Source organism: Poeciliopsis prolifica, unplaced genomic scaffold, assembly GCF_027474105.1.
Source record: "Poeciliopsis prolifica strain line A6 unplaced genomic scaffold, Auburn_PproV2 SCAFFOLD005, whole genome shotgun sequence".
Classification (NCBI taxonomy): Eukaryota; Metazoa; Chordata; class Actinopteri; order Cyprinodontiformes; family Poeciliidae; genus Poeciliopsis; species Poeciliopsis prolifica.
The window spans coordinates 7,420,759-7,447,847 of record NW_026562380.1 but is presented as its reverse complement, the minus strand read 5'-3'; the positions used below and the strand labels follow the sequence as shown (position 1 = coordinate 7,447,847).

Genomic DNA, 27,089 nt, shown 5'->3' with positions numbered 1-27,089 from the left:
GAAAATAAAATCTAAAATACAATTTTAGCCTCTCACCCCTTCCTTGTCTTGACATTGTTTAAACACCAGGAGGTTTGTTGTTTGTTAATAAGCTCACGGTTGTGTTTATTAAGTGCCTGAAGGTCTTGCAGATTTTAATTAAATTTCATCCAGTGGTTCAAAGTGTGTAAATATATGATCCAGGTGTTTGCCATATGTCCACCACTTGTCCTCCACAAACAGTAAGGTCTTTAAGCTTTTGAATGTCAGTCATTCTTGCAGACCTTTGGTGTGGAGATTTTAAATAATATTTTTGCAATGATTTGACAGACTATTGGAAACGTTTTGAAAAATTAATTGAAGTTGAAGCACAACCCGTGTTTAGAAATATGTTCTAGTTTGCCAAAATACCTGGCACCCCTCATAAGGGCAAATTATTAATAGTCAAATGTCCTTTTATCCTTTGTTAGTTTAATATGTACAAGACATTATAATTCACAATTTTCTTTGTTATCCTAGGATGTCATTATGACATGACAGAAAGACCCATTATTCTGAGATTCTCCTCAATGATGACAATGCGGACGATGATGTTCAAGACACATGTGTGTTGATATTTATGATACGATTTCTAAAAGAACATAGTCACCATTCTTGGAGTCACAACTATCCATTACAAACCTTAAATACAATCTTGATACCAACTGGTTATGTCTGGGGCATTTCAGGAAAACAAATAAGTATTTGTCTCTCCTATTGTTATAAGCATAAAAGCATAGTGTTTGCTAAGTGCCGCCAACCGTTTAAGTGGAGTTATGTTTGGCAACCAACAGTTTGAAGAAAAGAAGGATTATGTGAGAAAGCATAATATGTCAACAGTTAAATATGATGTTGGATCGGTGATGCTATGGGCCTGAAAATAAAGATTATACTGCAATTGCATTAACACCACTTCCTGTTGACATTAATGCATTACAAGTAGGAAAAGATTTAAATGATAAATGTAAATAACATTCAACAAGTTGAATGAGGAGACTTCCAGATCTTGCTTTGCTCCAGCGAAAGACATCCCACAAGTCGCATTGGTAGTCCAGTAATAGCAAATGCGAGTCCAGCTCAGAGAGTCAAATTAGATTTTTTTATTTTTAAGGTAAAGCTGGTATAATATTTTCCTCAGCTTTCGTGAGTACAGAAGGAGCTGGATGGTCTCTGAGGAGATGGCCTTGGTAGCTTCAGCAGAAATTTGACTGACAGTAGTAGTACTATGCTCAATGCAAAATGCAAATCAGTTGTCCATAGCAGAAATACTTATGACAACTGAATTTTGACACTTAAAAGTATAAAGGCATACAAACAAGAATGCATGTATAATCCCAACAGAAAAAAATGGAATCTGTAGAATTTTATCATTTTCACAATGTTATTTGTTGATACCAACATGTTTTGTGTAAAGACATAAAACACTATGTATCAGTATTTTTCTCCTTTTCTTGTGTTTTCAAAATGACATACCCAAAAAGAATGGTGATCCAATTTTGATACATTACAAAGTAAAGCAAAAATAAATAAATAAATAAATAAAGCAAGACAAAGGGAGTGACACTACTTAGTGCATCCAGGGACATATGAGACCACAAAGAGAACAGTGTGTTTGGTGAATTATGGGACAACACAGCTTTCCTAGCTGGTCTGTCAGTCAAAGCCACGGTGGAGCACCTTGGGGACCATTTCGAATGTCAATGCAATGTAATGCATCTTCTACCACTAAGCAGTGACTGGAGGCTTCTGTTTGACAGAGTACAGAAAGGGATACCCAAGGCGCGAGCCCACAAAGCCATTCCATCATCTGGCAGGAGCTGCAGTTTGCGATCACTGCAGCTGCCAGTAACTGTCTCAGAGGAGAAGAAATTGTGCGTAATCCCCAGTGGATACTCAGTTAACTTTGATTGACATTTCAATTGGAAAATGATGAATGTCTTCTTTTTTTTTTTTTTTTTTTTTACAAGTGTAAGTTTGGTATGGACTGGCACAGTTGAGACTTTTCTCTTCAGCCACACAAATGTAACAGTTTCTAAGATGAGGCTTATTTAAAATTGTACCACCCACTGCTTCTGCAATATAGATTAGGATCTCTGTCTGTGGTTTCATCTGTGTGCTGTCACACATCAAATGTCAGATGTCACTGGTGGTTTAATCTGCGAAGGATTATCTGACCCAAATGAAAACGCAATACGACTGCAGGTTTTGAGTCACAGTTCTGACCTTCTGCGTTAAAAATGTTGATTGGAATCTATTGTGCTTGGAATCTATTGTGCTTTGGATTTGAGAGCTTTTTTAAGGTTTGTTCCATTGTGTATTTCTTTGTTTATCACATTCAGCTAAGATTGAAATTCACACTGGCCTCAAAAAATTTACAAATAATTATTTTCACATTATTTCTTTTATATTCAGATCTTGCAAAAAAAAAAAAAAAAAGGCTGAAATTGGTTTTCAAACTGTTTATTTGGTTAGTGTGGAAGTTTTTGTCTCATGAAGCACCAATCAGACTTTTCCAGCTGATTTCCAAGAACAAGACAGTTTTACAATAATTTTAAAAATAGAATATGTCAGCATATGTTAATAAATACTGACACTATTATTAGTTCAGCATATACTGCATACATGTTTTGAAGAACTTAGATTATATATAAGTCTGTATAGATATATCTATATATATAGATAGATTTTGAGAGTACAATGCAACACCTGTGTAAATGACACAAGCAAAATTCAAGAATGTCTCTAGAATGTTAGAAGTCTTAGACTTATTTATAATCTAAGTTCTTCAAAACATGTATGCAGTATATGCTGAACTAATAATAGTGTCAGTATTAACATATGCTGACATATTCTATTTTTAAAATTATTGTAAAACTGTCTTGTTCTTGGAAATCAGCTGGAAAAGTCTGATTGGTGCTTCATGAGACAAAAACTTCCACAATAACCAAATAAACAGTTTGAAAACCAATTTCAGCCTTTTTTTTTTTTGCAAGATCTGAATATAAAAGAATTAATGTGAAAATAATTGTTTGTAAATTTTTGAGGCCAGTGTGTAACCACCAGGTTCTGTTTCTGCAGTTGAAAGAGTACAGAATTCAATCCTTTACGCAACCAAAAAGTGGGTTACTTGAATAATAGAAAAGTCTTGCATATAACCAGGATAGTGAAACCTATTTACCACTCTCTTCAACACCTGGACCACCTCTTCAGCTCTGCAAATGAAGGCACAAAATGATTAAACACTGAGTTTATTTAAAATGTGTTTACCATACAGCTGTAACCAACCTGGGACCTATTTTTAAGCATTATGTATAAATGACGCCACCAACCTCTTTCTCACTATGATGTGCAAGTGCTTAACCACAGCTGATGTCAAGCCCACAGCGTACCTTTGCAGTCTTTTCACCACAGTCTGTTTTTGTGTTTTCAAGAGGCATTATTAACTGTGAACACAGCAGTTTTACATTCAGCAAAGATCTAGTTGGCTTCAAACTGACAAGCCACTTATTTGAGATCATTAAACAACCCCTAGCTTCTGTTTTTCCTTCTATAGCTTTATGCATACTATAAGAAAACATTCTAAGTCTCCTGCAGAAAGCCACTTAAAGCTATAAACAGAAAACTAAAACACCTATATTAATTTTATCAGAAGGACTGGCTTCCTACCTGTTTTTCAAAGCACAACCAGTCCTTGAACCATAAACAAACATCACCAATAAATGGCCTATGACAACAGCAGAAATGGCTAGATGCACTTGTTATTTCCTCTGTGCATCATAACCATGTTAGTAAACATTTGGAATTGCAAGTCTTTTATTGTCAGAAAGACAAAACAAACTTTTAAAAATATATAAAGCTGTATTTACTTAAATAATTAAAATAAACTATGGAGGTTACTTGGTTTGAGCGATTACATACGGAAAGTCTCTGAGAATCGACAACGACCAGATTTTAATTTCAAAAACCTTCCATTCATTTATTTTTTTCCTTTCTTCTTTGTCAGAATAAAATTACAGAATTTTCACAATAAATACTTTTGTAACCACTTTATGAGGATCATTGCCATTGAGGGAAGCTAGGAAAATATTCTACAATATAGAAGAAAGGTTTGGGGCGTCATGAACAGTTCAGGCCTTCCTTTTCAACAGAGCAGATAATTCCAGTTTAGTTTTTCATGTTACTGCTAGTTTGTTCTGCCTATGTATTACAAAAAACTGAAAACAGAATGTCTGTGTTATTTGACAAAACTGTAAATATGCTCATATTCTCTTTGAATTTTGATTGATATCTCACATATCTGACAGTTATGGTGTGCTGTTGTATATACTCCATAAATAGGTATATTCTGTCATTAATATTCTGCTGATTTAAAGATATACAAATGTTGCATTTCTTCACAGAGTATGAAGCATTCTAGCGTTACAGATGGAAATGTTTCTTTCTGTATTTACCCTCTTTTTTTTCTTCAATAAACACAGTTGGTTTAATGATTTTCCGCCACTTCTTGTGTGTATCAGTTGTCTACGCTGGGAACAGAGGTCTCAAAGTGAAGGAAAAGATTAGCCTTTGCCCTCAATAATCAAATATTATTGACCTTTTCTGACCCTTCCACAATAGGGAACACACTTTAATTAGAAACCTAACATTTTCAACATAATAATGCTTATTTATTCTTTGCGTGCATTCACTTTCAAAATATTAAACAAAACCATTGTCCTTAATTTACATGCACTGAATTGCAATCCTAAATGGCCATTCTTTGACCTTTGATTTTTCATTTTATCTTGAGAATTTTAAGTACAGCTATGTTGACATTTACAGTTACTTTGCTGGTTTACTAAGGCACAATGCTAAAAGTATTAATTATAAAGAACAAATATACAAAGAAAAAGCTTAAAAAAAAACTGTTGATCCCTTAGATGAAGGGATCAACAGGATCCCTTCATCTAAGCCACAGCAATTTCTATAAATCTCAATGTGGAGCAATTCTTCTCTAATACAGAAAGAAATACATAAAGTATCTTGAGTAGGTGACAGTAGGTTCAGTGTTATAATCTCTCTATGTCCACATTGAATGTCAAGCCGCTGGTGACAATATGGTTCATTGTAAAAAGCTAAGTGTTCTTTAGTTGTTTTGTTTGTTGTTCTTTTTGACCAGGAACCCTATGCAGTACGTACACTCCCCATCTCCTTCATTTTTAGGACTCTGTTCTGAGGTTTGCCACTCCCCGCTGGGTCTCCTCATTAAGAGAAAAACGGAACAGCTGTGCTGGTCAGAAAAGATGACTTTAGCCTCCTGGTCAGAGTCTCAGCACAGTCATTGTTCGCAAGAACACAATCTTCCGATACAATCTCTCCATGATCAAAGGATGACTGTTGCACCTATATTTTCTTTTCATTTCATTCAGCAAACTTCAGTTTTTGCCCTCCAGGTTCACATAGTGTACCTTTATAGACAAAACTCATTCCCGCTGTGCAAAATTCCTTTAATGTTAGTCCCACTAGAAACCTCTAAATGATTGCCTTTTAGAACTTGTAGAAAATTGCCACATTAACATTTTTTTAAGACAGTTATTGTTAAATTAAGTTCTTTGGGAAATCTATGACCACACACTTATCTTTCTAAAAATAAAATATTTTTTTCTGAAGAACTGTGTAACTGATTTGATCAACTTTCTTGCTAAATTTAGCTACATGGACAAAAAAAAAAAAAATGTTGGCAAAAATCAAAATCGATTTTCAGGTCAGGCTTTCTAAAGATCAGTGATCAGCCAGAAAACTGCATTTGGTGCAACCATAATAAAATCAATCTTGTGTGGAAATTATTATACCACAAAATTAATTGCAAATAGTTGTCTTCATTGAAGATAACAAAAATAGCCCTTCCTTTTGTGTGTTATTCTTGACACACAAAAGAAAAGCATGTAGTGGTATTGGTGACAGTACCAATGCAGTGTGCTCATATCATTCTATTTAACACCAGGAACAAAAATAACTAAATGTTTAAGTAAAAGTATTATGCATGTGAAAATAACTGTAGCAGCAGGTGTTCAAACTTCAGGATCAGGTAGCAGATCCTGATTAATATATCAGATTGGATCTATTGTGTAAAATTTGATGACAAGTTTGACAGCCCTCCAAATGTGATTTTGGAAACAGTTTTGGTTTTCCAGAAAACACACTGCATGGTGACAGTGACTCAGTTTGAAGAGTCGATGTCTTGTTATCCAAATGTTGTGGGCTTGATCCCAACTTCTTCCTGCCACTTGTCAATCTGCCACATAGTAAGACTAGAAAGGTTCTACACACTTTCAGTCCTTGTGTTAAATCCCACAGGTATAAGGTAAATGAAGAGAAATTCAATTTAATTGTAGTGAAAAAATAATATGCATTGGTTTCTGTTGCCACACTTAGCCTACAGTTTAAAGACTAATATCTTAAGACTAGAGGAGCAACTCCACTTCCATAGAATCAAATTAAATTCCAGTTCATTGATATACGCCATATATTATCATCAATATCAGCAAATATTTTCATGTTATTCTGAAGTAATTCTCATGAATTCAAATTGTGCAAACCAATCAATATATATACTGATGTCAAGCTAGCCTCATATTTTCTGTATGAAATTTCCATGCTATCCTTGTTCCTGTTTCTTCTTGTAGCTCACATTTACCTCATAGGAGGTCTGATTGATTTTACATATAAAATCAATCAGACCTTTAATCTGTAAAATCAATCAGAGATGCTAAATTGACCATAAATATGACCTTGAGTGCATGTGCTGTTTTGGCTCTGAAAAGCACTGTGATAAACTGGGGTGATATTAAAAGAGTATTTTTCCTTTTGTCCAAAGACAGCCAGGTTGATCTTTAGACCTCCATGGCCCTAAAGAAGATGAAGCAGGTACAGATGAATGAATTTTGAAACAGCTTTGTAATACACACACTTGCAGGCTGTCTTTGACCACCAACTACAGCATCGCTCCTCTTGAACTCAAGGTCTGTAATAAGTGTAATAAGTGTCCATTAAAAACAAATTTGTTTATGTTTCAGTTTTTGTTAGTGAACATTCACCAGAAGCTATACAAAACAATAAATGAACCAAATAAAGGTCAAATAACCCTGAAAACATTCATGCCCGATGGTCATCTACAGAATGTGACATACGATTTGCCTTCAGGGTTAAATATGCAGACATATGCTGATTTTTCAAAAATTTAATTAGACATACTGTGAAGCCAACACAATTCCCTTGACTTATAACCTATGTTCAATGGTAAATAACAACTCAAGCCACAAGTTGTATAATAGCTCTGTGACTGTTATGTAGGTTGGATTTATGGTGGATAATAAGGAAGAGTAGTGAGTCACAGTCGCTGTGTGAAGAGAAAACGACCAAGCCCACGCAAAGCTCTTGTTGTAATGTATGCAGCCAGTTCCCAATTTCCTATTCCTCTCCAAGGAACCTTTCTGAAACTAACCCAGCTGCTCTATTTATATCTGGCAACATCTCTTTCATCTCTGTGCAGAGAGAGAGCCATTAGTTACAGCGCAACCTCATAGCATCCTAACCTGTATGATGAGAGGTTAGCAAGTAAAAAAATAAGGAAATAAAATAAATTTCTATTATATGAAATCTAACAGAACTAAAATGATCATTTTCAATGCAAACAAGTGACATCTACATGCAACCAGATGTTTGTTAAATACAAGTAGATTCGTGGACAGGACTGCTCACCCACCTGTTAATTTTAAAGGAGCAAACACCAACATGTTATTAATGTTAGTAGGTTACATAAATTTTAATAACACAATTTTACACTCAATAAATTGTATTTTTTTAAATTATGAGCTGGCCTTTTAAATATTTATTATCTCAAACATTTATTTTAAGAAGCTCTGTACATTATGTTTACTGCTGTTACTGTGTTGTATTTTAGAAAACCAAATTCCTTAAGTTTGTGGATGAGGTGCTCTGTTTGCTCATTTGGGTTGGAGTGGTGAGAACCAGCAGTACCCTGGCAACCCCACAAGGGATAAGTGTGGTGGATAATGACTGGAAAGTGAAAATGTTAACCCAAGTCATGCACTTTAATGGAAATTTTACGAAATGGTAAGGAGATCCATGCAAACCTCTGATTAAAGAGAGTTTAAATAAAAATAAATAAATACTCGCTCAGTATTGTGTCAGTTAGCAAATAAAAAATGGGTTGTCCTTAGCTGACTCAATACAGGAAAATAGAAGTTTCATTAAACAAGGAGCATTTTTTAAAACGTACTTGTAAATACTGCAAACATGCAATATATGTGTAATAAATATTACAGAGTAACGTGCACTTACTTAGAGCCTGCAAACCTGGAGCAGAAATGCAATTATTATCCATGAAAAATTATCATCCATCTGAAAAGATGGATGATGATGGGCATGTATTTTCTCAGACTTTCTCTCTTTCTATGATTGCTGAAGATAACTTAAAATTTGTTTGAAAATAATTTATGTAAACCTCAGAAAAAGAGACAAATAAAGAAAGAAAGAGACACAGAAAGAGAATAAATACTTGATAAACCTTAAACCTCTAATAAGCTAAAGTTATAGTTTCAACATTCATTTCCTATTTTTTAAATTGCTTCAGAATGGCTAAACCATTGCGTACCTTTCTGATGTACCCCATAAAAATCAGAATAGACAGTTATTTTACGATCAGTACAATACAGTTTTATCCCCTTTAAGTTCTGCACTCTGATCTCACCACATTATTATTTTTACTCATGCCAGGTATTTAAGTCTGACTACACATCTGTGCCGTACAAATATATGCCGTACCAACATATACTTATGTGATGCGGCATCCATTGCGTGTGGGAGAAAAGCAAAAGAGCAATTAACTGCTGGGCTCTCTAAAATTGCTTTAATATCTGTTAATGCAACTTTTTATAGAAATAAGGCAATTCAGATGGAAGGTAAATAAAGCATATATGCTACTTTTTCTTTGCAACTACAATTGAGCTTTGCATCAGCTTTTAAATTCTTTTATGTAGAAATTACTAAAAAATGGGGGGAAATGATAGAAACGAATCTATGAAGCTACTGCAAAGTGTTCACTCACCAGCTGGGCATCTGCAAGAGGCTGTTCCATTGGAGCGTGTCAGGCAGGTGGAACTGTGCAGGCAGGGGTTGTGGAGGGAGTCACAGGGGTCATAAGGCAGGTCACACAAGAGGCCAGTGAAGAAGGGGGAACAGGTGCAGGAGAACTCCCCAGGTATGTCTGACTGCGTGCACTGAGCTCCATTTAGACAAGGTCCAGAATCACACTCATTCACATCCTGTGCACAGTCCACACCTGTCCAGCCCGGTGAACAAAAACACCTTGAATACAAGTGAAAGGAGATATGTACAAGTAATTTAATAACACTAATAAATCAATTTCTAAACACATTTTACATGTAAGGGTGTTTCTAAGTAGTTGAGTTAAATTAAAAGCTTCTTGAATCAAACTGAGTAGGATGATTTGAAAATTTTACAAAATGTGCATATTTATGCATGAAAATCAACAAAACTGTGTTGTGCTTTTATATTCATCTCCTTTTTAGTCTCACACCCAAAACAAACTTCCATGTAACTAATTGCCCTTAGAGGCATTCTAATGAGTAAATGAAGCAAGTTCCCCTGAAAGTTGTGTGCACAGTTTTACACAAGGGAACACAACAATGCGCTCTGATGAGACCAAAATTGCACTTTTGGGCCAACGTGAAAAGTGCTACATGTGGAAGAAAACAACCACTGCCTGTCAACTTGCATTTATCATCACTACGGTCAAACGACTTGAGAATAGGCCAAAGGTGTGATAGGACGCTGATTTGGAGAGTGTTGTAGACAATAACTACAGTATGTTATTCTATATGCCAAACATTTTTATTTTTATTTGTGAAAAAATTTGAACTTTGAATCCTTACACTTGAAAAGGAAGCATATTTTTTACTATGTTATAGTAAGTTCCAATAACATACATCCACACAAACAATACTATTGCACAGAAAGTGTGAAATTATGCTCATGGACTATTTGTAATAAACTTTTTTTGTGAAAAAAAAAAAAAAGTATCCAAGTTTGTCATTGTAAAATTACAATAAAATGAAAATGTTCAAATAGATATTAATACTTTGTATACTATTGTAGAGTAATGTGCAGTATTTTACATTCTACACATATGGCACATTCACTTGCATACAAGTATAATGTGATACACCGTCCGCCGACACTTCTGGCCTGCATCTTTTTGTAAGACAGTGCGGGAAATTTGCAGGTTAATTGCACTGCTGGTGAGAGAAGCTTTTAATTCTGGATGGCTGAATGTAGGACACCAAAGGTGAGAGTGCTGAGTGGGGATTAAAAGGAAATGCTTGCATGCTTAACATAGACAGAGGGACATGGGATAGAGAATGAACATACTTGCATATCTATGTGTGTGTGTGTGAATCTGAAGTACTTGCTCTAAAGCCAGGTGGATATTTCACTTAGTGACAGCAAGCGCTACACAGTTGGCAACGATTCCTCATTGCATTCCTGTCCAACCCCCAACTTTTCCACCTGAAGCACTTTTACGTGTCCCCAGTGAGAGTGGGGCATAAGCCGAAGCTGCACCACTGGCTCTCTTCGCCGATGAGTCCCAGATCCCCTGAAACCTTTTCATGCTGTGAGCCATTGATTGTCTCATTTGTTTTACTTGCCATCTGCAATTCATTATCCCCGCTGTCAGTGGAAGGACATATTGCTGTCTCTAAACAGTTTCTTTTTATGCATTTATTAAATATCTGATGCGACCTGTGAGGACAGTGCCCTCGAGCCAGATAGCACAACCTACTTGTAGCCGTCAAGAAGGTCTGTGCAGGTGGCGTTGTTTTTGCAAGGCAGCGACAAGCATTCATCAATTTCTTGTTGGCAGTATTTTCCCTCCCATCCGGACTGACACACGCAGTCATAGCTCTGCAACAAAAAATAAAAAATAAAAAATTGCAGACACTACTAGGTAAACAGAGGGAAATTTTGACACATCTGTACTTGGTATTAAAAGTGTTTAAATTAAGATAGGTACACATTGCAAAGTCACATCTTTGAATGGGATGCATTTGCAACAAAAAGCTGTTAATTAGATTGTTATGTAACAGATATGCATCCCGCTACTTTCTTGAGCAAGAAAGAGATGATGGAATTCTTAAAACATTTGAAAACATTATGAATAAAAAAACACTGCAGAATAAAACTTCCTACTCATGAACAAATATTTTTTCCTGCGGAAATCTGTTTAAACTCAAAGAGTCATGGTAGTCTTACATTTTCCTATTACCAATATGCAGATGTATTCCTCCTACTCTCCACCCTACGGACATTATGAAAGCCTGTTCCTCAGTGCCATTCAATACACAATATGAGCTTTCATAAGCATGTGGCAATACGGCTGTGCTTTCTGACAGGGAAAGGTTGTTAATAGCAAATAAAAAAATAACTCCTTGAAATGTATGTGTGTATTAGTATTTTTGGAGATTTTGTCAAAAATTGTCTCCACAGTTCTTCTATTTAAAACTTCTGGATTTGAATCAACATGTGGACTGCTTGTCACTTACCCGTTGTTGCTTTTATGAGTTATGATGATAAATCAAATTTCGGATAAATGTGTTGTGCCCATTGCTTTCTGATGTGCAATGTTAACTGAAATACCTCTTTACAATATAAGGGGCAGCAGTGAAGGGTTGATGTGAATCTTGATATGTCAACATACTGTTGAATGCTCTGAAGTAACTTTTGGCCTAATGCAAGATAATCATTATTTCACGTAGCAGAGGGAAGCTTTTAAACTTTGTAAGTTATAATTTGTACAATATAGGCTCAAAAGGCAGAGAGGGGAAATGCCGTCATCTTGTGATAAATTAGATACCTCCAGGAGACTCCAATTCCTTACCCCGAGCAAAAGAACATAATCTCATTTTTGCTGCTAAGTCACCTTCAGGGACTGCTATTCTCCAAAATAAGCAAAAGCTCCACAGGACGAGGTGTTCACAGAGACAAATAGCTGCACTGTAAACAAGAAGAGTTTCCGAAAATCATCCCTATTTGAATAATGAGATAATGAAAATTATTCCCAAAATTAGGATTATAAACATATTGACTAAGATGCCATTCTACTCTGCATATCATGTTAAGTTGTATCTAAAAGTTTTAGTGAATTTCAGTTAGTTAGAAAAGGAGCAACAGTAGGACTTTTCTTTGTTTTTGTAAAATGTTCCACAAGTGGCAAATGGGATTTGTTCTGAATTTGCCATTAAATTCAAAAAGCTCTTCTTTGGTTTTAAGAAAAGCTTCTTCTTAAAACCCAAATGTTCTTAACCTAAAATCTGTCAAACCTTTTTAAGTGTGTGCTTGGTATACCTTGTAAATCTACTCAATAAATCCAGAAAGAGCCTTGTTTTACAATGCTCTCAAGGCTATAGTAGATATATTACTTCAATAGCTTTTTCTATCACACTTTTTTCATTACAGGCACATTTTCATTGATATGTTGGTTGCAACACTGTGAACAGTCACATTTTATGGCTTGTATTTCTTGTGGAGGGTGCCAGTGATTGGCTGCAGGACAACTGTGAAGTTCTCCCATGATTGTGCAACCCATAATACAATGCAACATTTTTCGTTAAACAACCTTTTGGGGTGGCACAGTTGGTAGCACTGTTTCCTTGCATCGAGAAGGTCCTGGGTTCGATTCCTGGCCCGGGGTCTTTCTGGATGGAGTTTGCATGTTCTCCCTGTGCATCCGTAGGTTCTTTTATAACTCCGGGTTCCTCCCACAGTCCAAAAACATGACTGCCAGGTCAGTTGGTCTCTTTAAATTCTCCCTAGGTGTGAGTGTGCTTGCATGGTTTTTTGTCCTGTTTATCTCTGCGTTTCCCTGCGACAGACTGGCGATCTGTCCAGAGTGAACCCCGCCTCTTGCCTGGAATAGTCACCAGATAGTCACCAGCACCTCCTGAGCCCACTAGGGACAAGGGTGTAAAAAAATGGATGGATGTAATCCTTCCTTTTAATTACTTTTAATAAACTGCTACAGACACTTAAAATCACTTTGCATAATGAACTGAAATAATATATTGTTTTGAATTGAATCATAATAAAATTTTTTAATGATGTTCTAATGTATTGAAATAAAGCTGTGTAAACTGACCTAGCTATCAGTTTACTCAGTTTCAGTAGGATAACCAGACTGAATACATTACACTACAAAGAACCATAAAAATGTAACATGCATTTCTCCCATTAAAATGTAACGCAACTATCCCTCTGACACCCCAGTTTGAAGCTTTTAAAAAACAATACCTCACTCACCTGATGGAGATCCTTACAGACAGAGTTGGGACTGCACAAACTGTTCACGCAGTCATCGATGTCTTCCTCACATCTCAGCCCTACATAACCAGGACTACAAAGGCAGTAAAACCCATCTACAACTAGAAGAAAGAAAGTAGTACATTTATATGACCTTGTATTATAAAAATAATTCACTGCTCTGTGGGTACTAAATCTCAACAAAGGTAAGTGCTGATTATTAGCATAAAGCATAATGACCATTGGGAATTATATTTTTTTCCTATGAATATGACCTTTAAATAAACACCTTCTGCAGGTTCAGTAAAGCCTTGGCTGGAAATGCTTCTCGAACATTAGTCTGATTGGTTTTGCCATTATAAACATCTTCAAATCAACATTTCTATAGAAGCCATACATTCTTCATTGCTGTCACATGTGAGATTCAACATTTTCTTCTGAATAAAAAATTGTCTTTAAAAGAAGTACACTCAACATGCACGCAGGGCATAACATGAGAGGGAAAGTAGATCAAAAGAAAAGGACAGCTCCATTCCTTATGGTTTTCTTTATCCAAATGCGATAAATATGCCAGTTTTTTTCTATTAAAATTTAGAATCTCCCACATCTAATAATGCATTCCTTCCTCTTCTTAATTATTAATGACGTTAAAGAGAGATGCCTCACTCTGTTTCTCCAGCACAACATGGGTACAGGCAGCCAGTGACAGAGGTAATTGCAGTTCTTACAAGAGTAAATTTATTACTTCCCCAGTGAGGGTCCCAGGATTCTTCATTATCCCAAAGATTTACCACGTAATCTATGCTGTCACTCTGTCTTTTTGCGTGTAGATGCTATTACTCTCATTAAATGCTTTAAGTCCTGGGTGGCAGCAGCATTACTCATCTCAGCCACTGCTATGCAATGCTGTCCCTGGTGGCTGGCTGTTGCCGAGCACCGGCCAGTAGGACGTAGAGGCCCTTGCTCTCTAACCTAAAGTGACCTGGTTATGCTTGGGATTGGTCAACAAAGCCGGCTGAGGTCTGCGGTAGCACTGGGGGGAACAGACAGTGATCTTTAGAGAGTAATCAACTGCAATTACATCTCTTTTTACAGAACAAATAAGGGGCAACTGTAGCAGGATTTCGGACTCTGATTTTCAATGATCATGTCCTACCCAGAAAATGCAATAACAAAGGAATTATCTTATCTTTCTAAACCATAGAAAGGAAATTTATTAAATTTTAGAATAATCATTGGTCAGTGGGGAATAATTCATACCTTTTATTACTATAATTCATGATTTATAGTTTGCATCATTTGTATCACTATGACCAATTAGTTTTTAAATTGCATATGCTTGAGATGACACATAAAGAGTGAAATCAAATTAGGCTTACAAATTATGTCATTTATCATCTATAAGTTACATTATTCCACAACATTTGCACAAATTTCTGTATAATGTCATTTTAAGGAACCAGTAAGGTGTGCTCCATAAAGCAATGTGTGGGACTCTCAAGCCTAACGTCAGATTTATTCCCAAGTAATTCATATCAGCTGTGACTGTGACCTTAGTATCGGTTTTAAAAGCTGGTCAAATTAGTATCACAATTAAGGAGAAAAATAAAGAGCAAGACAAACAGACACCAGTGAACACAGATTTAAATCCATATGAAACCACTCCATTTTACTATCTTCAGGATATTTAAAGGGAGGCAACAATGGTGTCAAACGGAGGGCAGTTTTTAATGGGTTATGAATATGAGATAATGGAAATGTGTTATTTCTGTTATTGATGTCTAAACTGACATTAATAACATAAATAACAAACATGCTATGTGCTAAAAATATAAATGTGACAGACTAAAAATTCAAAAAAATAAGGAAAACACACTCCTGTGCATCTGAATTGATATAACCTTGCCTTCTATCATTAGACTTCAATTCCCAACTACATATTCACAACTTTCTGCAATTTTTCATCATGGGCAACATGGATATGTAGAATATGTATTAAATTGTCAAAACTCAAAAAGTGTATTTATAAAGTAATACATTGTGAGCTAGCTAAAAATATTTCTGTTCTGTGACAGCTTCAGGAGACTATAATACTCAGAAAGACACCCAAGTGACTTCTTGGAGAGCCTCACAGCCTTCTGTTACTGTGTAGCCACGCACTTCAGTCAAGAATAAAAAATTTAATAATCTAGCCTGGGAATTTCTGTCTACCAAAGACAACGTCTTGGTAATTTTTTTGTGTGTGTTGGGAATATTATTAATCTGCTCATTGGCTGATGCAATGAGCAGAAATGTTGTAAGGATCTGATCTGCTGACACAGATTTTAGTCAAAAGACAATCTAAAAAAGAAATCTAAAAGAAGAGTTTCAGGTTACACACGTCTCTCTGCATCACTGGAAATCTCTGAATCTAAACATACAGTACAATACTTCAGGTTGCAAGACAGAGGTATCTGTCCAAATAAAACCCTAGTGCGCATTAAAAATGTAAATGATTGCAGGAGGGATGCTTTAAACTGTAATTAGCATCTTACGCAAATGAACAGTAAGACTGTTACAGTCAGTATTGCTACATTATTAAAGCAGCCTCACTTTCTACTTCTTGTACTGAAAGTAGTCTTACTGCAATGTAGAGATTTTCAAGAGGCTGCAAGTGTTGACAAATTCAGCATGATAGGCAGAATTGCATTCTCAAATTGGTAAAACAGAGCAACTTTGTTACAATGGCTCTTGTTATTTAGCAATAGCCTAAATAAATAGAGCACATATTCTCAACCATGTCCTTTCTTGAAGCTTCTTCAACTTACTGTGTTTTTCTTGTTATTCCCTCAGTAACATTATGCACACTGATGAATGCTTCTGGAGCTAAAGGTATGCTTTATTAAGTGATAGGAAAGCCCCCAGTCCCAGACATTTAGCTTCATGTTCAAGGCATGTGTAAAGTTTTACTTTGTTCTTAATTAGTTGTAGCTGTGGCTTGTTAATATTTTGTTTTGTTTTTGTCTTCGCTTTTGTTATCTGCTACAAACTCAAGGGAAGGTGATTTAACAATTTAACTGAAGTGAAAACATCTTCCTCCATAATTAAAAATATTTTGAGACACATTTTAATGTATTTTCTACACTTTCTTTATGGATTTTTTTTTTCTTTTTTACGGTAAGTGTAAACCTTAATAATTACACTGTGAGATTGATTTAACTTCTCCCCACACTTTACATACTGAATAGAACTCCTTGAAGCAAATGACCTCCCATAAAGATAAATATGTTCGCAAATATCAGGGACTGACTTGCTACTGTGCCTCTTTAGAAAATCCTGAAACAGATTTTAAAGCCAGAAGATGACTTGCGCAAAGCACAACAAATTAGATGTGTGTATTTGTGTGCGCAAGTGTGTGTATGAATGCATGTCTGGAGCTTTCCTCCCAACTTGAGGGCCTGTTATTAAGAATGTTGCCAACATAAGCTGTTTCTTACCATCATAGCAGAAACCGTGAAAACAGGGACTGGAGCTGCACTCATCCACATTGATTTCACAGCGGGGGCCAGAGAAGCCCTGACGACAGTGACAGCGGAAGCCCAAAGGAAAACGGTCCTGATCCAACTCTTCCACACACACTGCATCGTTCTCGCAGGGATTACTGGCCTCACAGGGCAAGAATTCACACTTATAACCTGATGTTAGGAAAGGAAACACACAGATAGAGGGACCATGCAGAACAAAAGAATCTCTATAGACATACAATTCAGTTGTAAAAAAGAAAAATAAAATGTGTCACCTACTAAACCTATGTTTAGGATTTAACTAAATATCTATTTAGGACACTATTATAATCAATGAAGCTCACTTGGGCATCTAGAAATAAATCAAGTCAGAAAATGCAAAAAGCAGGAAGACTCTTTCACTTAATTGAAAAATAAATTGGTGTAATCAACTTCTTGAAAATTATTTCTGAAATTCTGTAACATAATCTAAGTAACATGTAAAGACTATCAGAGTCCATGCAACCATGTTGCTCTAAATGACTTAATATTACTATTATTTGTTTTAAAGCTCCTTAAACATAGGAAATATTTGTTTTGCTTTTTCTACAGCAATGATAAATAAAGGTGTTTAAAACTCATGAAAACATATAGACTTAAGTCAAAGACGTTGCACCATGGTAAAACCAAGAACAAGTCACCAGAGCAGAACAGAATAGATAAATTTGTGATTTTCACAAAAAAAAAAACATAAAATGTATGTGAAGTGTATTCAAGACTTCCAGTGTAATACGATGCCTTGTTGTCCATAATATGCTAAAGTCAGATCCTCTTTAACCTCCACATGACCTGTCATGGAAACCTGCAAGACGCCACCAGCTCTTGAGCTGCTAAAGATGGGCTGAGTCTGCTATGTTAGTGACCAGGTGGGTGAGCAGTGGTGTGCGCAGTGCTGACTCACTGTTTCTAGTGGTGAAATAAAATAATTATTTTATTTTAGGTGTCAGAGCGCTTTGTGAAAGATAACATTGTCTAGCATGTTGTATTCCTGAGTCACAGATGATTCCATGACACCTTATTGGATAATGGGGAAAAAGATAAAAACTTCTAAAAATATATTTTTTGAACCATATAACCTACACAAATGTTTGCTTTTTGTAGGATATGTAACTTTTGTCATAAGAGAAATGGACAAACATTGAGACCTGTTTTCTCACCAATCTTGTTTGCAGAGTGCCAGCATTCAAATGGTCAAATCTTCAACAGTTTTTTTTTTTTTTTTTTTTGCGTTTGCTTGTTTTGTTTTTATGTGTGTTTGAAGTAATTTGAAATCTCAGAATCCACACCTCTTGAATCTGGAAATAACCCAGAAAGCTCCCCAAGAGACTTGTTGCTGGTTTTGTTGTGCCCAGTCACAAATGTTAAAGTACACAATTTGATTCATTCCCACACAGACAGACAATGTATGAAGCACAAATAACTTCAGCAATCTAACATGCAACTGAAATAATATATATATATGTAAAGCAGAAGCCTAACGATGCCATGCAATACTTGTGAAATTATGACATAAATAATAATAAAAAAGCTAAAACAAACACTTTGGGATTTTGTCCTACCTCTAATAATCTCTGCAAAATAAATAAAATGTTTTTGATCAAAATAATGCATTGCCAATAAAATTAGCTATCAAAAAGAATATACTGGATATAAAACTTAACCCCCCCCCCACAATAAACAGTTAAATATTCACTCAAAGGCAATTGAATTATTTACAATTCTTGATTTCTTTTAGGGTGCACATCCACCCATTTTGGTGTGATGGAAGGTAGTTAAATTCCTAAAAAAAGAAAAGCAAAAACAAAACAAAACAAAAACAGAAAAGAAAACAGGATTAATCTGCTTAGAATTTCTGATTGAAGAGCTCGATTTCCATCTGGACTCTAAAATTTATCTTACTCACATTGCCAGTTATAAGTGTCTTTGTGTAAAATATTAGTGCTTTTTTTCCAGTAATCACTTCCTCTGTCATGCTTCAGCAAGGTTCAGATTTGTGAAGTGCCGTCTTGATTATTGTCTTTTCAAGAGGACCTCACAGCCAATAAGCTAATTAGAACTGTGAGAGTGGTACTACGGTTTTAACAAGGGTTCATTCAAAATGTGCAAAGGTAGAGTCTGACTGAATGTCTTTCATATGGTTTAATGATTTACAATGAGCTGCTCTTCAGAACTGAAGTACAAAAATTTTAACTAGGTTATTTGAAGTTAATGGCAGACTCTTTTTTAAGCTGCTTAGAAATGAATTGAAATACTGCTGCACTTCAATAAATTAAAATATAACAATTAATTAATTTCTGTAATTTAACTCAAAATGTGAAACTAATATCAATCCATCGATTTGTGGTGTATAAACACATATCTGTAGCAGGATATGCACTGGAAAGGCCTCAAACTGTCAAATCATTCAACATATGGAGTCAGATATTTCCAGCATTCATTTTTATAATTATAGCTAATAAAACCTCTAATTATTTTTCTCAGAAAGCTTTAATATTATATTTCAGAATTTTTTTTTAACCAGAAGTACTATTTTATAGTCCACACCCGTGGGGTCCAAAGTCAGTCCTTGAGGGTCAGCATCCAGTATGTTTTAGTTCTAACCCACATACATGGAGACGACTGGTGAGTCATCAGTTGTGAGCAAAGAGCCATTGACACAAAGTAACAAAAGCCTATTTGTAGAAAAGCTGGCTGTTAAATTTCTGTAACTAATCAAGTGAATGGAAAGCTGAAAAGAAGAAAAACGTGTGGGGAAAAAAGAAAAAGAAGGTAACTGTACTTGCTTGTGAAACAAAGGACATTCAAGAGTTTGGGGGCAGATACTCAAGAGCCACGAAAGGGAAATTTATTCAGGACAGGGGCCTACCAATGCTGTGTTCCTTTTGTTAAACCTTATACATAGAGGACATGCATCACAACTGTCACATTGCTGGAGTTAAGCCAATCTTGAACCAGAGACTATTTCAGGCCCATCTTACAAAGCAGAAAATAGATTGGACTGTTGCACAGTGTTCCAAAGTCCCCGTTTGAGATTAAAAGAAATGTTGCATTTGATGGAAATCAAGGACCCAGAGTCAGGAAGAGAATTGGAGGGGCACTGGCTTGGGTTTCAATTGAACTGTCCGAAGTTAGTGGTGATATGGGGAGCCATGTTGATGTTGGTTCACTGTGTTTTCTGAAGACCAAAATCAATGTCGCCATCTACCAGGGAATTTTTAAAAACTTTATACTTCCTTTTGCTGAAAATCTTTGTGGATATGCCGATTTCATTTCCCAGCAGGGCTTTGCACCTGCAGACACTTTCAAATGAATTGGTATCTGGGGTTTTAGCAGTGATTTCACTGTGCAGGACTGGCCAGTCACTGAACCTAAAATTCAAAGAGGATCTATGGAGTGCTGTTAAGAGGAAGGTGAAATATTAGACCCAACAAAGCAGGGCAACTGAATTACATCATTATACTAATCTTGATTTTTTTTAAAACCTCAGCAATCACAAAATAATTGCTATCAATTGAACATATACCAAAGATTTCTCAAATCATCAGTTTAATCACTCCCATATTTTTTCTTTAATCTGATATACCAAATGAAGATGTACTCCTTTTAATGTGTCACATGAAGTGAGTTCAGGTGGGTGAAAATAATAGTATGTGAAGTTAATTAACTTTGCTTTTTGTCCCCCTTTTCTCAGTGTTCATTACCTTTAAATGGAGCCACACACTGGCACAAGTAATTACCGGGCAGGTCAATGCACGTTGCTCCATTCTTGCAAGGAGATGAAGCACACTCATCAATGTCAAGCTCACATTCTGTACCTTTGACAGAAAATAACACAAACTGATAAATATGTTGTAGTGAAGGCTGTCTTACACAAAGAATGCAGGTAATTAATTGAATGTTTGTGTCACAAACACTTCATAATCTGTGTCATAAGGGATCACTCCTGTCTAATAGGTTTCTTAGCATTAATGACTCAGAATAATATTTTATCTTATTGAAAATGCAACTAAATCTCTTGAATAACCAACATGAACTCGACAAAATTAAATGACTAAGAGAAAGGGGTCTTTGCAAATATTACTCACCAAACAAAACAAAACAATGATATCTGGGAGTTCTGTTTAGAACTAAAGAATGCAATATATTTCAAGTAATGGTGAAAAAACAGAGTGTTCAATGTACCTAGTATGGAATTTCACACATTGCCTGTAATGTGTCTGGAGAAATAGAAACGAGCCAATTAGTAAGCATAGATTTGCCAGTGCAAACAACCAGAGTTTGGTAATATACCCAATAATTCATTCTCTGAGAATTATTTGGGGTTGTCAGGAAACTGTTGAAAAGCAATTACTGTGTTTGACTTTGAAGAGTGGAATTGATGCATCTCCCAATTAATCTCAACTTGTCTTTGTAAAAAAAAAAAAAAGGAAAAACTTGATTTTTTGTTGATTGCTTTTCTCTCCACCTTGCTTTCAATTGGTGTTAGCAGTTATTTGCTTAAGAAAACATAACTGTAATACACATCAGAAAATGGTCTTGAAAATGTGAGTATGGTTGCAATGACTATCGATTTTAATTTGTATCAATGTGTAAAATAAGTGCCCTGGAAAGATATTAGGAAACCTTTAATAATTTTAATTAATAATTTGCCATTTTAAAATTCTTATAAGTTTAAGAAGAATGAAATACACTTAAACCCCAAAAAATTATGTTGAAGCTTATTGTTCAACTTAAAGTTTCTACTGGAAATCAGAAATATTTCTATGATCTGATGTACGTGGCTAGCAAGACTATTAGAGTAGGTTCTAGAAAGTCAGAAAATTCTAGAAGTCTAAATGAGACTAAAGATTAAGAATTCCCCTTAGCAAAATGTACAAACCTGTAAAGCCAAACTTGCAAACACATTCATAGCCTTGAAGAAGGTCGACACATGTAGCATTGTGCAGGCAAGGAGAGGAAATGCATTCATCTATATTGACTTCACAGAAGTTACCTGTGATTAAAACACCATGAAATAAAACAAAAGATGAATAAAGTAAAACCATAGCAAGTCTTCATGTGACTGTTTGGTTTACAGTAACAATAAATGTGACACAACAAAGATGTTAAAAAATAGGTAAACCAGCTCCATAGACCCATCATAGGTTGTCCATTGCTCCACTTTTTTTGGGCAAAGACAACAAAGCAGCTGAACAGCAAACACACTAAGCCACAAGATGTTTCCTTTTCCTTTTTGCACTATCACTGTCTCACACATTTACAGCCTGTGTGAGCGCAATAGGAGGCTGTTACAAAGTGTGAAATGCCAACATGATAATGGGTCTTTGAATTACGCCAACAATTTATGTAATTACAGAGTTCTGCTTGTGCTGCTCTTGTAACAATACAAAGGACAAAACTTGCTCTATAGCCTCACTACCCTTCCTAAAGACGAGCCATGAAGATTTGCATGTAGTTCATGTTGACATATTGATTTTCTTTTTTTGGTCAAAATCTATTGCCAGGAAGAAAGAAAACAGTGACTTTCACAAACACTTTGGAAAAATGCAAAGATTTTTAAGTTCATGAAAACCAAGAACAATCTCTCTCTGTGTTTAGATTTTTCTTAACCAAAAATGTTAAAGCTAAAATCTAAAATGTACTCAGTTTTTTTATATTTTGTCACATAATTTGAATCCAACAAATTAATAACATAATTAAATTTCTGTTATTTAACTTAACAGAAATTACGTAATTATTTCTGCTAGTAAAAAGAGGGAGAACAAAACATTTCTAACAAACCTGTCCCTAGGTAAAACAGTAAAAACTGATTAAAGCTGATAATTGATTTAGCCATCCTTGGTGGCAGTTGCAATTCTTTCAAGTAACTTTATTTCAGCATAGTCTCATTAGACTAATTTAAACCATAAATGGCCTCTTTAAGGTCATGCTATGCATTCAAATTTGATTCAAGTCCAGACTTTGATCAAGCCATTTCAAAACATTATTTTTTTTTGCTGCGTCCAGACTGAGCATATTCTGCGCATCAAAAATGTGTAAAACGCCTCAAGTTAGACGCTTGTGCACTTTGAAGTCAGACATTGATATCGAGCATCAAAAAAGCTCTAGACGGATGTTACGAGGAGCTTCTTGGCTTTTGCGTTCTTTTCCTCTTCGGGTCTCTTTGAACAATGGTGAATAACATTGAGAAATTGGCTTGGCTTTAGTTACTGAAAAATGGGAGGATACACTTTGTCGACCAGCATTGGTACCTACATCTGCTGCCAAGACACCAACTACAGGCCACTACGTAGCATAGCAGAATCTCTCTTATTGCTTGACGACTGCATCTAGCGGCAAAAGTCCAGATTTTCTGACTCCAGCATCAATATATTTCCAAAGAAGTTTCTTGTTATCAACCAGAAGAAATTAAAAAAAGTAGTTTTCATTTTTTGTTCCACGCAGGTAAGCATTCAAACTTTAAATTAAAAAAGAAAAAGTGTTGTAAAACAAACAGAAAGCCAACTACACAGTGCAACTTTTTAATGTAATAAAAACCTCAGGAGCATTCGAATGTTGTGCATCAAATGCTGCTGCATGAGATTTGATGCACACTGTTGAAAACACATAAAAAGTTGAAGATCAATAGCATGCATAGTGTATTCATAGTCATCGTTTACAAGCAATGTTGCAAAACAAAGTCAGAGTTGAGATAGTAAAATATCAAAGGACATTTGAGTGGCATCCTGATTTGATGTTGTAATTGGACTTTAAAAGCATTTTAATTCTCACTGCTCAGTTGTGAACAGGGTTAATCAATGTTAGCTATGTTTTACAATACAACTGATCATTCTGTTACTTATTAATTTAAGCAGGTGTACATTTTTATAGCAATCTAATTGATAATTGTATACCTACCTGCTTGAATATTGAAGTTAGTTTTTATTCTCTGAGCTATATCTTTTCTAAACACCTACAGTTTCTTTTAAAAGCTACTGAAAACAGCTTTTGTAGTGGCTGTCATAACACTAAGGAGACAGCTATGACACTAGTTAAATAAACAACATAGAGATCTGTGAGTGAATAACAGGTGAGAGTGATCAGTAGACAACTTGTCAAAGGATCCTTGGAGACGTGGCAGAGGATGAAAGTGTGAACTGAACTCACGACTATCAAATCCATCAGATTTGATAATAGTGATTTAAAAAAAAAAACTTGACTGTTATGACTACATAATTCATAAATAACTTAAAAATGCTTTAAAAGTGTATCCTAACAAGAAAGATAAAGAATCTAAGAAAGTATCACCCACCTGTCATTCCAGCAGGACAGTGGCAACTAAATGAGTTCAGCTCATCAACGCATAACCCCCCATTTTCACAAGGGTGACTCAGACATTCATTCACTTCAATTTCACAGTTATTTCCTAAAAATGTTTGAGAGCAGAATATGTTGATTGCTTCTTAAAACAGAAAAAGCCACATCATTTCATAAGGAATTACTTCCAGATAGCTCTCACTTACCAATAAATCCAGGTGCGCAGAAGCAATTATAGCCATTCAGAGAGTCTTTACAAATGCTGAGGAGTCCACATGGATCCAGTTCACAATCATCAATGTTTATCTCACAAAACTGGCCTGTTAAACCTGTAAAGAACAGGCTGTTAGCTCACTCTAGATAAAACATTGTAATACTGTTTTGTGACTGCTGCAACCACTGCTACAAAAATATATTTGACTGATGACTCTACATCAAAAGTGTGTCAAATAAATTAAATGGCATATTTTCCAAAAAATCTAAAGTTTCTGAAAAGATTGAGCAAGATGCATATGCTTAGTTAAACTTACCCTCTTCTTCTGTATAGTCAAGCAAGTGAAGTAATCATTTAGGTACTTTATTCTGAGTAAATGCTCATGTACATATGCACATGTAAATATACAAATATAACATAATAAAACATAATGATGTGATTGAAATATCACAGCTTATCCAGTGTTGCAAATTATGTGTCACTGATCTGCCCCGTGATGTAACACGGGTCATCATAATAATTTATGACATCGGCAATAATGCTTTTTTTATTTTCATATTTTTACTTTTTGTATGTTCTTTAATTATTACCACTACTAGGTAAACAAATATATTTGCATTGATAAATTAGGCATAACAGTCAGTATGTCGTTATAATATAAACCATAAATGTATGGATTTGCCTATACTTTCCCTAACAGTAGACTCTTACTTTGATAAAACACATTCCAGACATCCTGTGCATTATCAGTGCTTTGAAGTCAACTCACATCCTTATGTGGTAAGCCCCGATTTACACAATGCATATAGGCTATTGCGGGTTGTTGCTTAAGGCCAAAGAGATTAAACTCCTACAGAGAAGAAAGCTGAACAAGTAAAAGCATCAGCTGGAAGTGTGCCTGCTATGTACATGACTCTGTCGAGGGAATGCCTCTGTACGAAACAAGCTTCAGCTGAAGGGTGAACCCACCTGGTAAACAATCACATTTGAAACCTCTTGACAGATCCACACATACTGAACCGTGTTTACAAAGGCCGTCAACACAGTGGTTTATAGGTGTCTCGCAGTGTGTTCCCGTGTTGCCATGATGGCACACACATCTATAAGTACTTTTCAGGTCTTCACAGAGAATGGTCCCTTCAGGGTCACATGGATCTGAATTTGACACACACTGGTTCACCAACGACGAGCAGTCTCTGCCACTGTAGCCTGAAAGGATCAAAGAAGAGAGTGATGTGCCATAAGCGGTTTCCTTATGCCTACCTACACACGGCAGGATTCACATATTTTGATTTCACATGATGCTCCAGTTGCCTGTGATTTTTATGGTTGCTGATTTTTACTATTTAAGCAGACTGAGAAGAAATTGGTAAAAAGAAAAAAAGAAAAAAAAAAAACACTGGTAGGGGCTTCAAATAAGCTGTGAATATGTTCAGAGGTTAATGTGTCTGTCATTGATTTCACAGCAATAAACAACATTATTATGTTTTCATTACAGACAGAACTCACAGAGGAGACCGCATTAAGCATGAAAAGGTCCAGGTAAACACAACAGCCTCACATGGTGTAATCTATATTCACCACACCACCATGTCATAAATAAGACTAATGACTTAGCCCATATATTAAATCTAATAGGAATTTAGATAAATTCACATAACTCAAATTATTTAAAACAATCATAAAAATCCTTACCCAAAGGGCAAATGCACTGTACTTCCTCAGTGTAAGAAAGGAAACAAGTTCCTCCATTTCTGCAGAGGTGTGGCTCAGTTGCACATGCAGACAAAGATATGGAGCAATTCTTACCTGAAAGATTTGAATAACATCCATACGACAAGTAAAAGCAGTGACAAGTAAAGTTTTCACATCTCTTTTTAAATGGCTTTGCAATTCACAACAAATGTCTCGAAGCTCTTTGCAAAAAAATCACTTCAATTAAATACAACATATGTTCCAAATGATCCTTGTTATCAGACAGCACAGTAAACTCAGTTAATCATTCAAAATAGTTTAAAAATTTTCTATCTAAGCAAACCTGCAGATACCATTGAGCTATTGGCTTGTAGCACTTGCTTTCTGATGCAATAACACCATAATAATTTATTTGAAGAGTTCTTTTTGCTTTAATTTGGTCACTTCATGTTTTAGAACGTAAAACAAATTTAAGTGTCGGACAAAAATAACTGGAATGAATATATCAATCTGCTTTCAAGTTATTATTTAATTTAAGGAAATATGAATGACCTTTTGTCAAAATTATTCACAATTTTGTCATTTGGTTTATTTACTTTTTTTGTCTTTAGTGGCCTTGATTTGAGAGTGAGCAGTCAGGAAAAAAGTGGGTAATGAGAAAGGGGCAAGACATACATGGATTGTGGTCTACCCTTGCACCCCCACAACACGCTGTTTTATTTACTTTTAAATAGTGTATTGTTTTTGGCATAATAACGCACTGTGAAGCCATACCTTCACTCCTATTTTTGTTACATCTAATGCAAAATAAATCTTTTGAATAATTAATATTATAAGATGTTCAAAACTGTGTAAGAACTCTAAAAAGGATGAGTCATTCAGGCTACGATCTGGCCAACCCTAGTCAGGTCATAGCAAAACACCAAACCCAAGGTAAAAAACAAAAA

The 27,089-nt window shown here is 35.5% G+C and overlaps 1 protein-coding gene across 1 annotated transcript in view; it reads right to left on the bottom strand.

Moving 5' to 3' along the window:
- Positions 1-27,089, bottom strand: part of eys (eyes shut homolog) — a 157,122-nt gene that overhangs the window by 92,313 nt on the left and 37,720 nt on the right. Inside the window, exons 15-24 of the mRNA XM_055029441.1 lie at positions 26,143-26,256; positions 25,417-25,656; positions 24,440-24,562; positions 24,229-24,342; positions 21,817-21,930; positions 20,639-20,752; positions 16,872-17,069; positions 13,396-13,517; positions 10,883-11,004; positions 9,128-9,387 (exon numbers count right to left, since the gene is read on the bottom strand). Of these exons, the coding sequence (XP_054885416.1) occupies positions 9,128-9,387; positions 10,883-11,004; positions 13,396-13,517; positions 16,872-17,069; positions 20,639-20,752; positions 21,817-21,930; positions 24,229-24,342; positions 24,440-24,562; positions 25,417-25,656; positions 26,143-26,256 (1,521 nt within the window). The remainder of the gene's footprint in view (positions 1-9,127; positions 9,388-10,882; positions 11,005-13,395; positions 13,518-16,871; positions 17,070-20,638; positions 20,753-21,816; positions 21,931-24,228; positions 24,343-24,439; positions 24,563-25,416; positions 25,657-26,142; positions 26,257-27,089) is intronic.